The 11,965-nt window shown below is 30.1% G+C and overlaps 2 protein-coding genes and 1 non-coding gene across 4 annotated transcripts; all 3 read left to right on the top strand.

Annotated features, from left to right (window-relative positions):
* The first annotated feature begins 4,588 nt into the window (after positions 1 to 4,588).
* On the top strand, positions 4,589 to 8,598 carry LOC141690379 (rop guanine nucleotide exchange factor 7-like). 2 transcript variants are annotated; one of them, XM_074495186.1, is made up of 7 exons: positions 4,589 to 5,392; positions 5,578 to 5,694; positions 5,844 to 5,998; positions 6,597 to 6,671; positions 6,756 to 7,046; positions 7,428 to 7,787; positions 7,869 to 8,598. In XM_074495186.1, the coding sequence occupies exons 1-7, from the start codon at positions 5,128 to 5,130 to the stop codon at positions 8,397 to 8,399; spliced, it is 1,794 nt and encodes a 597-aa protein (XP_074351287.1). In that variant the 5' UTR covers positions 4,589 to 5,127; the 3' UTR covers positions 8,400 to 8,598. The 2 variants fall into 2 exon arrangements, with proteins under 2 accessions (XP_074351287.1, XP_074351286.1); XM_074495185.1 differs by having other exon boundaries at positions 6,597 to 7,046.
* A 997-nt stretch (positions 8,599 to 9,595) lies between these two features.
* On the top strand, positions 9,596 to 9,667 carry TRNAD-GUC (transfer RNA aspartic acid (anticodon GUC)). The gene has a single exon. It is a non-coding gene; the product is annotated as a tRNA-Asp (tRNA).
* A 663-nt stretch (positions 9,668 to 10,330) lies between these two features.
* LOC141690380 (uncharacterized) lies at positions 10,331 to 11,025 on the top strand. Its single transcript, XM_074495187.1, has 2 exons — positions 10,331 to 10,721; positions 10,833 to 11,025. Exons 1-2 carry the CDS (start codon positions 10,376 to 10,378, stop codon positions 10,847 to 10,849), a joined length of 363 nt encoding a protein of 120 aa, XP_074351288.1. The 5' UTR covers positions 10,331 to 10,375; the 3' UTR covers positions 10,850 to 11,025.
* Positions 11,026 to 11,965: the final 940 nt, after the last annotated feature.

Here is an 11,965-nt window from a genome sequence, read left to right as displayed (position 1 = left end):
AAAAGATAGTTATTTGAATATTTATACAATTAATTTTAAAGAATTTAATTTCAGATATAAAGTTAGGCATAGTACATAAATGAATTATTATTTTATTTATTAATCATTTTTTAGTTTGAAAATATATATCACATATTTTTTTTAAAAAAATTATTATAAAAAATAATTAAGATATACATATATGATTCTTAAAGAAAATATTGAAAATAGAATCACTTATATATAAATAATCTATATTGGTATTAAATATTTAGATAATTTCGAATTATAATGGATCAATTCATTTTAGCTTATTTCGAATTTGAAATCAGGACTTGGCCCATTATTCAAAACATACTAAAAAAAACATCGTCACATTCTACGTTTAGTAAATTGAAATTAAAAAATCGACGATAATATCTTAGCAATAATATGGAATTTTTTTATATCTTATGTTAATATAAATTAATGTGTTTGAGGTCTTTATTGAATCAAGACGATTAATTATTTGTATTAAAATTACTAAATTCAGTGGTAGCGCATTATTGTTTTTGGGACTTGTCCCGATTTTAAAAATATTCTAAATTTGATATGAGATCTCACGAGATTTGTTAAAACTACGATGAAAATTGATTTATTTTTCATTTTTCACTTAAAAAACTAGCTTTTTAAAAATAATTCTTTCAGATAAGCAATATTAATTGATCAAGATAATATTGTACAAATATTTGAATTATTCAAATAAAAGTTATATCTATACTATATTGTAGTATTTGATTCAATACATTTTATATTATTTAAAAAATATATATATATATTTCAATAATTTGAAGAAATTATCTAGTTCAACTAATATTAATAAAACTTTATCGAATTTAAAAATATTTAATTTTAGAAGAATAGTATACATTGTTATCAAATTATTATATGAAGAAATATTAGAGTCGTAATGAAAGAAATTTAAAAGTGCTTTAAATAATGATATAATTAAAAAATTCCTTTCGAATTCTTGAAAAAAATCATGAATATCAATAATAAGTCTTTACAATATATAATTTATTTTTATGTTACAACCATGATTAATACTCGGTTGTGTAAAAAATAGATATGGATTATTTGTTAGTGATAATGTGAATACTATATATAAATTATCATAATTTATTTATTACATAATTTTAATTTTTGAATAATTATAGATGCATGTTATTTAAGTAATCAATTGCGATGTTAATAATTATTAATAATTGAAACCATCAAAATTTACTAAGAATTGTAACATATGATAATTTAAATGCTGACACACACATACAACTTAACACACAACTTAATCTTATTTTGTTAATAGTAGTGTAAATAAAAAACTAATATTTTTCCATACATACATACGTTAAATTTCAAAAACAAACATTTTTCATTAAAATCAGCTTTTATATTAATAGTAATGTAAATTTTATATTATTTTATATTATAATTGCAAGTCATTCTGACTTCAGTTATGCATTTTTTATCTTTTTAAATTGTGTAAGTTAATTCAAAGTTAGTAGTGAACTCATTAATAATATAGAGCGGTACATATAGTTTGTTTAAATAAAATTTAAAATTTTTGATCAACTTTGTATTGAACATATAAATTAATTTTTAGATTTTGTTTGTAAAAATATTAACGACATTCTACAAATTAAATTTAATCGTTTCATATTAAATGTACAGTGATTACCTTGTTTATATTGATTCATTAAATACAAATTATACAACACAAATAAAAATATATATATTTTTTGGTTAATGAGCTATATTAGAAATATTGTGTAATTTGATGATGTCTTGTATGAAAATAAAACACACTGATAAACAATCAACTTGTATTTGATATACGTTAGATATTGTATAATATTTACAAATAAAAAAACAACTAAGAACATTATAATAATATGATGCATAATTTTTTTTAGAAAGTGACATGTGCCTCACACGAGTTATTATGCTAGTTATGAGGTTAATGATGGAACATTAAAAGTTTGGTTGTCAGGTTGGTTCGTCGGTAAATTCGAATTATAATTGATGGCGAAATCAACTTACTTTATCGATTTAAATTATAATTCATAGTGAATTCTACATTATTCTAACTGATATTAAAATCAAACCAGTTTGAATTCTAATTTATTTTGTTAATTTATTGAAGTAAACTTATTTTGTTAATTTATTTTTTTATTTTAATTAAAATTCTAAAACAATCTATATTATATTTAATTAAAATGTAAAATATATATTATAAGAGTGTATTATAAATAAAGATATTAGATACAATTCTTACAATTTGAAGATAATTTACTGCTCTGTTTAATGACCTCGAGATAAAGTAAAATAATCTACACTTTTCATTCATTCTAAAATAATTATACTATTGATTAGGGGTATAATAAAATTTAAAGCAAAAAAAATATAATTAATTATATTTGTTTAATATTAATGCCTGAAAATTATATATTGTTGAGTCGCGTTAAAACAAAATAACATACCCTATTTATCATGTTAAAAGTTAGAAACATAATAATTTTTTTTAACTATTTTGTTATCTAAAATAAAATCAAAATTAAAGTATGATTCGACCAACTTAAACAAAATTATATATATTATTAATTTATCTGGGTTGAACAAAATAATAATAATAATCCAGGCTAAAAATAATTACAATCAAACTAAAAATGCTTAGCTGAATTTGGTTCGTGTAACATGTCAAAGTTAAAACACAATAATGTATACTATTGATTGATTTAGATCTTCGGTTAAAACACAATAATATAAATAATTGATACATAGCACAATAATGTAAACTTTTGATCGAAGATAAAATATAATTTATATGAGATTAAGCATAATTTGTAGACTATTGATCTGAAATAATACTTTTACTTAAATTAAAATATTTTTTGTAAATGCTTATATAAATATCAATTTAATTATATTCAATATGATGTTATCTTTTTCGAATCCCTGATTAAAAAATTAATGAACATATACATGTATTTATATATTTATCATTAAACACATTATTTAAAGTTTTTAAATGAACGAATTAAGAATTCAGTCCTTATTATTTTTTTAGTAAAAATATATAAAAATATGTACAAATGTGCATCACACGGGTTTTATGTTATACTATTATATTAAAGATAAAATATTAAAAAATTTAATTGGTATTCATATTTTGTAAATAATACACATCTGCGTCTATAATAACGAAATACGACGAAATACGCATCTTGAAAATGTGTATTCGTGTTAGTGTATATAACTTCATGCACCTGAATGAATATGAATATGAATCGCTCACATTGTTTGGTCACAAATTTTAAGAGCCTGAATGATTTAAAACCTCCAGAGCTATTCGTGCCAAAAACTTCTAGTGAATGATTCATGGAGCATTCTTGTATAATGACTTTCTTTTTAGCAACCTAAGCATGCTTTAATAAAAAATAATTATGCAAGGCTTTATATACAACACTGATTTCATCATAAATATATTTCTTATCGTAACTTTTATTTTAATATTTTAAAAAGCATAAAATAAATTACTAAATCAATTATTACATGAATGACAACTAATTTAATTTTAAAATGTTACATACTCATAATATTATATTTTAGATTAAATAAATCATTTAAATCATTTAAATTATTTTTTAATATTATATTAGATTATAATTGATGCCGTTCTGATAATTAAATATATAAAATACTATTATTTTTTATTAAATTAAGAAAATAAGTGATATAGGATGTTTTATGCCAAAAAGTATTATTCATTAATTATTCAGATATCTCAATCATTTGAAAATTTTAATTATTCAAAAAATAGTATTCAGATTTGCCAAAATTACCCCTATTTTTTTTTAAAAATATTTAGTACATCTAACCTTTCATATTATATCGATTTTAAAATCTTGTAACTTTTTAGACTTAATTAATCACAAAAATTAATCATTCAGAAATCATAAAAAAAATCTATACCAAATGATCTTAATCATTTGATATTCAGATTTATGATTTATTCAGATAATTCAGAAATATTAATGATTCAGATTTGCCAAGATTATTTAGTGGGATAAATCATACCTAATCAATATTGGGACTAAATTGATACGTTCCCATCTCTCTGACAAAATGATCATTATATTCAAAATAATAAAATTAATATATAAGCTCCCATATACAAAAGTAACAGTAAATGTTGTATTTTTTAAGAAAATATATTGAAAAAGGCAATAATGTTCGGGATCTTTAATATGAATGCATGTGGTATTTTTGTTATTACATAGTTTTATTAAAAGAATAAAATTTTATCATTACAAATATATGATGTATTTATATAGCTATCTAAACACGTACTCACCACATTTTTCTATTTGAAAAATTATATTCTAGGCAAATTTTCATATTTGTATTTCTTGAAATCTACTTGCTTAGAATAAACGTATGGACAAACATACAAACATAGAGGGCGAAAACGTAAATACGTTGTATTGACAAATCCGTCACACCTACGGCTATGAAATATTATATAACTCTAGTACAGATGTAGTCTTACATTGTAGAACTATACACACACTTCTCTTTGATCAAACACCTTTATTTTAGTACAATACATACGTAAAAGAAAGAGAGACGTTGAGCATCTCATTTGTCTCCTTTTTAAATCTTGAAATCAAATTTAGACCCTAGCTTTTGTTTTGAGTGTACAAGTAGAGAACAGACACACACTTACACACACTATCACAATTTCAGGCCTATGACCCCTCATCTTTCTCTCAAGATTCAGTCTTTCAGACACTATTCACATCAATCATAACAACAATATTCCCACTAAACCCTTTTGAATTTCACTCAAAACCCACCATTTTTCTCAGTTACAATCTTCATAGAAATAAAAAAGATTGCATTTTTAAGCCTTTTTAGTACCTTTTTTTAATACCCAGGTTGTGAATTTTTTTTCTTGTTTTCAATTTTACTCAAAAACCCACCATTTTTCTCAGCTCAAATCTTGATAGAAATAAAAAAGATGGGATTTTTAAGCCTTTCAGTAGCTTAATTTAAGACCCAAGTTGGGATTTTTTTTCCATTGTTTTTTCTTGTTTGTTGATGTGAGAAATGGAGAGTTTAGAAGATAAGAGCAAGAAGAGTTATGGGTTTGAATCATCTACTGTGTCTGAGTATAAAGAAAGTGACTCAAGTTCAAGCAGATCAAGCTCCGAGAGTAGTGTGGTTGATGAAAACAAGAACAAAGAGTGTTCTCCTTTGGGCTGGCCTATTAGAAAAGCCCACTTACAAAAATGTTGCGATGATTCTGGCGATGAAAACAAAACCCAGTTGGTTGACTCCAAGAAGAAGCAGGATATGACTGTGACCCTTGCAGGTAAATAAATATATAGGACTTTGTATATGTGTGTATATATTTTCTTGAATATGGAATTTACTATGTGACTGTGTGTGGATGTGGTTTAAAATTTGATTTTTTTTAGTGGGTTGGGTGATTTTTATAGTTTTTTTTTTACTTTACTGACTCTTTTTTTTTGGGAATTTTGTATGATGATTTTGTAGAAATGGATATGATGAAAGAAAGATTTGCAAAGTTGTTGTTGGGTGAAGACATGTCTGGAAGTGGTAAAGGAGTTTGCACTGCTTTGGCCATTTCAAATGCTATTACTAATCTCTGTGGTACTACTTCCTTCTCTCCCTCTATATTTATCTTTGTGTGCGTATGAGTGAGAGAGAGAGAGAGAGAGAGAGAGAGAGAGAGTTGCTACGGTAAAGATTGAGTCTGGAATTCTTTATAATAGTTGTAATTCTTGGTGTTCTTGCGACAGCTTCTGCATTTGGCCAACTTTGGAGATTGGAACCATTATCTGCGGAAAAGAAAGCAATGTGGCAAAGAGAAATGGACTGTCTTCTTTGCGTTAGTGATCACATTGTTGAGCTAATGCCTTCTTGGCAAACATTTCCTGATGGTAGTAAGCTGGAGGTAATTTACATTTCCAACTTAGGTAAATCAAGTATTATGTGGCATGTTTTTTTTATATGCGGTTACTTTCTCTATGTCGTAAGACCTGAACTAGTTGGCGGCTTGGAGCTTGAAACTTAAATTTTGGTTTCATAAGAGTGTACTAATTACAATGTACTTGAGTGTCTTCTTTGCGTTACTGATCACATTGTTAAGCTAATACCTTCTTGGCAAACATTTCCTGATGGTAGTAAGCTGGAGGTAATTTACATTTCCATCTTAGGTCAATCAAGTATTATGTGGCATGTTTTCTTTTTATATGAGGTTACTTTCTCTCTGTCGTGAGGCCTGAACTAAATGGAGGCTTGGAGCTTGAAACTTAGATTTTGGTTTCATAAGAGTGTACTAATTACAATGTAATTGAGTGTTGATTTAAGCATTCAGCTATAATTATAATGCTATTTCTTGCAAATCAGGATATTTCGTAAATAAATTTGAAGTAACTAGTTTTGATGACTGAGATTACTTTAAATAGCAGGAGATAGGAGATTATGTTGCAAATCAGGATAAGTTCAAGTTAGTTTTTGGATATGTTCTTTACCGTGCTGTGATTGTGCAGGTAATGACTTGCAGACCGCGTGCAGACCTTTTTATTAATCTCCCAGCTCTTCGGAAGCTAGACAACATGCTTATTGTAAGGGTTAACACCTCTTTCTATCTGTTGTTTGAAATTACTAGTTGTAAGCTAATAGTTTTACTCCCTGTTCTGTCACTACAGGAAATATTAGATAGCTTTACCAAGACAGAGTTCTGGTACATTGATCAAGGGATCGTAGCCAGTGATGCTGATGGATCAACGGTTCTTCGGAAATCGATGCAACGCCAAGAGGAGAAATGGTGGCTTCCGGTGCCCCGCGTTCCCTCAGGTGGTCTCCTAGAAGACACAAGGAAGCAGCTGAACCAAAAGCGGGAATGTGCAAATCAAATATTGAAAGCTTCCATGTCCATCAATAGCATAACATTAGCCGAGATAAAAGTTCCTGATTCATATTTGGAAACTCTTCCTAAGGTTTGACATTCATTCTACTGTCACACAAACTTTCAAAGTTGCATGTTAGATAAAAATCATAACAACTTTTGATTATGTTGTCAGATTACTTGCTGGCCTCCTTGCTATTTATCGAATGCATTTAAATCTGACATCTTGTGTGCCTTCTTGTATGAAGTTGTAATGTTAAATAAAAGGAGCAAGTACTACTTAATTACTAGCGTTCCCAGTTACTGCAGTGTCTCTCTGTATCTAACATCCCACGATGAGGGATAAGAGTTATGTGTAGACAGAAATGGACCACAAATTACCATTGTAGTACTAATTACCCCAATATGCACCACATATTTACTTTAATTTTTATGTGTCAAAATTGACAGTAAATTGTTTTGTTCCATGTAGAATGGCAGAGCCTGTCTAGGGGATGTCATCTATCGGTACATTACTTCAGAATATTTCTCGCCGGAGTGTCTGCTTGATTGCCTTGACTTGTCTAATGAACATACTGCCTTAGAGATTGCAAATCGCGTGGAAACATCAATCTATGTATGGCGTAGAAGACTCCATTCAAAACCTGTTACTAGTGCAAATCGTTCGACTGCCAAATCATCTTGGGAGATGGTTAGAGATCTAATGGTTGATGGAGATACTAAGAGGGAGTTGCTTGCTGAAAGAGCTGAAAGCCTCTTGCTTTGCTTAAAACAGCGGTTTCCTGGTTTGACCCAAACTTCCTTAGACACTACGAAGATCCAATGCAACACGGTAAATCCCTGAACAATAATATAGTTCCTTATATGCTTTTCAGTTACCTAGTTGTTGTTGACTCCTCTTCGACCTTCTCAGGATGTAGGAAAATCCATTTTAGAAGGTTACTCCAGAGTCCTTGAGAGCCTGGCGTTCAATATAGTTGCAAGAATTGATGATTTGCTATATGTGGATGATTTAACTAGGAATTCTGGTAAAGTTCCTTCAGTTCCTACTATCAGTATAATTTCTCACAAAAGGGTTAATATCCCATATTCAGTGCCCGCCTCTGGCACTCCCTACAAATCAGCATTTGGCACACCAAAGTTTTCGCCCTCCAAGGTGGCAAACAGTCCTGCAAAGGGAGAAAGAACTCCATTTCTTGGTGCGAACATTGACAAGCCACCCCGACGTGGCTTTGGAGTCAAAAGAGTCTTGACTAATTATCTTGTTGGCGAGACAAAAGTAAAGAACTCTGGTAATCAACTCGAAGGACCAGTTGGTTCTTCTATTGGAAACAAAACCGTGGAAGTGGTGGCAGCCTCTGTAACTCAAAAGGAAAATAACGAGCATCAAAAGGAGTTGTCGGCTCAATACAAGGGAAGTCGACTAAGACAAATGGATCGATGAGCATTGAGATTTGAGCAAACAGGGTTAGCTTAATTTGAGGTTAAATATGAAAGACCATACATGATAAAAGATGTGAAGAAAGTTAAAAATAGGCTTGAATTACTTGTACTTTGTTACTGTATTTCTAATATTTATCGCTAGTAGAGTAATTTATGTATTGGTTCTATTTTAGTATCCATTATGGCGTGTTTCCAATTGATCTAAATCTAGTTGCATTTGATTAGAGGTGATTTTGATAAATACAAGGCATATCATATCAGAAATCAGAAATGCTCAGAATGTGTAAGAACAATTTTAGGATGATTCAAATCTAACATAACAAATAACCATTAAATCTGAAACATCAAACAATTTCAGTGATACGTCCATAAGCATAACAAATAACAATTGTGTAAAGAAGAAAAGAAACTTGTGATCTACAACGGTTGTATAATACTCCTGGCAAGATATCGTGGCGAAGGGCAAGAACAATCCCTACTTAAAATTAATTTTTAAGAGAAAGATGCAAGTGACTGGTGTTCAATGGGTTACTACTACTAATTTGAATACTTGTGAAGAGAGATGCAAGTGATCAAGCAAAGCTTTTTTCTTAGTAAGATTGCCACGAACATGAAAACTGAGAAGTTCAGACATTCAAACATATGGAACTGAGTTTTATTCTTTTAAGACGTCGAATATGGGCAATTTGTAAGAAGCTTCCTTATAATTTAAGTCTGAATTTACTAGGTACTTGAGAATACATCAGAAATAAAGCAAGCATTAATGTTTCTGAAACATGGACTACCAGATATTCATTCATTGTTCACAAGTCTGGATATTACTCTTTGAAGTCATTAACTAGCTACCATTTCAGCACTACATTTGATCAAATTAGATCACCATTAGTATTCATTAGCACACAAACACTCTAAAATAAATATGTTACCTGTCTTGAAGCTTCAAGGCAACGTGCAACTGCAAAAACTAGTGCAAGACCTAAAGTATATTGGTAACCAAGAATAGCATAACATATTAAACATCTTTGAAACACGTAAAAAAGAATTGTGAACCAAGGTCAATAACGAGCTTGCAGCGCTTTGGGTTGGGAGGCTTGATATGAAAAATCTTGGTGTAGTCAATAGACTATAAATGTAAAAGGCTGCAGCAAATAATAAAATGGAGGATTAAATATTTAAAAACATTTTGCTCAACAACAAGTCGTTGTAGTATAGTGGTAAGTATTCCCGCCTGTCACGCGGGTGACCCGGGTTCGATCCCCGGCAGCGGCGTCATTTTTTGCTTTATTTCCAAAAATGACCACAAATTTTAACTCTATGGAATATGGATCAAGCCCAATAGTAAAACGATGGAATAGATGGTAAACAACAAGAAACAATATCCAAAAACTCTTCTTAATGTAAATTGTCAGAGGGCCCAATACATTTCAGAAACAATTGTATTTAAATTACAACCGGAAAATGTCAAGGTCCAAAACATTTTAATTTATTTCTCATAAAAAATGTGTTCCAAATTATTACTGGAACTCAATTCAGCATCTGTTGGAACTCAATTATAGTGCTCACATCTAGATATTGGCCACTAGATCATCCAGTAGTAGACTACTACCAGTAGATAGTACTTGTACTCTTTCTTCATTGTTAATGTTAAATGGTGTTCTTTATCAGTGGGGTTGGTGAGCTTAATATGTGTCAAATATTAAGAAACACAATATTAACTACAGAAACTAATAAAACTATTTATTATCAAGTATTCATGTAATGATTATACTGCTTTAACAAGTCGGTTAACTCCAATTGCTCATATACCTTTGAGTAAGTGCTGCAATATAGTATCTATGTGTCTTCTAATGCTTTCTCCACTCACTGTTGTGCATTATGTTTAATCATTCATCAAGCCAAATTTTCAGTATATAAAGCCCATCAAGTTGCAAGTATGATCACTCATCCATTGCAATACTACATTAGCTAGTTAGTAAAATGGAAGCTCAAATGAAGTACATTTGCATTCTTGGATTCCTCGTGGTTTTCGGGATTGCTGTGGGATTTAATGGAGCAGAAGCACGTAATGAATGCGGAAAAAATACTACCCCTGATATGGAAGCGTTTAAGCTGGCTCCTTGTGCATCTGCAGCACAAGATACAGACTCGACGCCTTCTCGTAATTGCTGTGCTCAGGTGGAGAAAATGGGAAAGAATCCGCCTTGCTTGTGTGCTGTTATGCTCTCTGATACTGCTAAGAGCTCTGGTGTTAAGCCTGAGGTTGCTATAAATATTCCTAAGCGCTGCAATCTTGTTAATCGCCCTGTTGGTTACAAATGCGGAGGTAATTACTTTCCAACATTGTTACACATTCAATATTTTCTTTTGAATTTGGTGATTTTGTTTTGCTAATTTTGTTAGTACTATAGCTGACAGTTTTGCATGTGTTTCGCAGCTTACACATTGCCTTGAAGACTGAAGACAAGGAACGTGTATCGTGTATTATTGTCGAGTGTCTGTGTGCTACTGATGATGTAATTTGATCCAATGTAGTGTTGAACTGGTAGCTAGTTTATCTAGCTAATGACTTCACCGTCATTTCCAGACTTGTGAACAATGAATAAATATCTGGTCGTTCATGTTTTAAATCCGTAAATCCTAGGGGAAATCTTTTGCTGTGGACTTGCGAAAATTAAAACACTAATCTAACAAGGAATAATCTAGCTTGATGACTTGCATTTGATGAGCATAAAAACACATTTATTACAAAAATTACCGGTGTTCAGTATGTGTTTACAGATAATTGATGTTTGAAATAGAATAAATAGAATCAAGATATTACTCAATAAAAAATAAAACAAAAAAGAAATAAAGATGATAATAGATAGTGGCTGATAACACATTAACCTTCCGTTCACCTCATACCAGTGTTCTAAAAATCGGTCTAGGCGGCCGCCTAGGCGGCCGCCTAGGCGCTAGGCGGCGCCTAGGCGCTAGGCGGTGGTAAAACGCCCCGACTCGGACCTAGGCGGTGATTTAGGCGTTTTTTCAAAAAATCGGGTCAAAATCGGGATTAGGCGGCCTAGGCGGTCAAAAATCGGTCCTAGGCGGTCTAGGCGGAAAATAACTAAAAAAATATTTTTTTTACGTTTTTATAATTTTAAATCATTAATTTCATAATTTCACACAATATCATGTCAATTTATAATATAAAGTATTGGTAAGAAGTAACAAGTAATATAATATATTTATTTTCTCACTTAAAATATAAAAATAACATATTATAATTAATTTAAAAGTGTGAATTAAAATATAGTTAATATTGTAAACTCAATAATTAGTAAATAACGCATGTCAAATGTGTAGATATTGTTTAATACCATTCTAATTTCTTTTCTCAAACAAATATTTGACATTTTGATCATTATATAATTATAAAAATTGAAAATAATATTTAAATTCTTCCGATTAATGTTCCGATTAATCGATCCGATTAATCTCCGACTTGCCGATTAATCTCTCGAAGGTACCCTCACCGCCCTGGCACGGCTAGCGATTTCTGGAACACTCCTCATACATGTCATCTCA

This window comes from Apium graveolens, chromosome 10 (assembly GCF_009905375.1).
Source record: "Apium graveolens cultivar Ventura chromosome 10, ASM990537v1, whole genome shotgun sequence".
NCBI classification, from domain to species: domain Eukaryota; kingdom Viridiplantae; phylum Streptophyta; class Magnoliopsida; order Apiales; family Apiaceae; genus Apium; species Apium graveolens.
The sequence above is the reverse complement of the archived record's forward strand: the minus strand, read 5'-3'. Positions and strand labels throughout refer to the sequence as shown.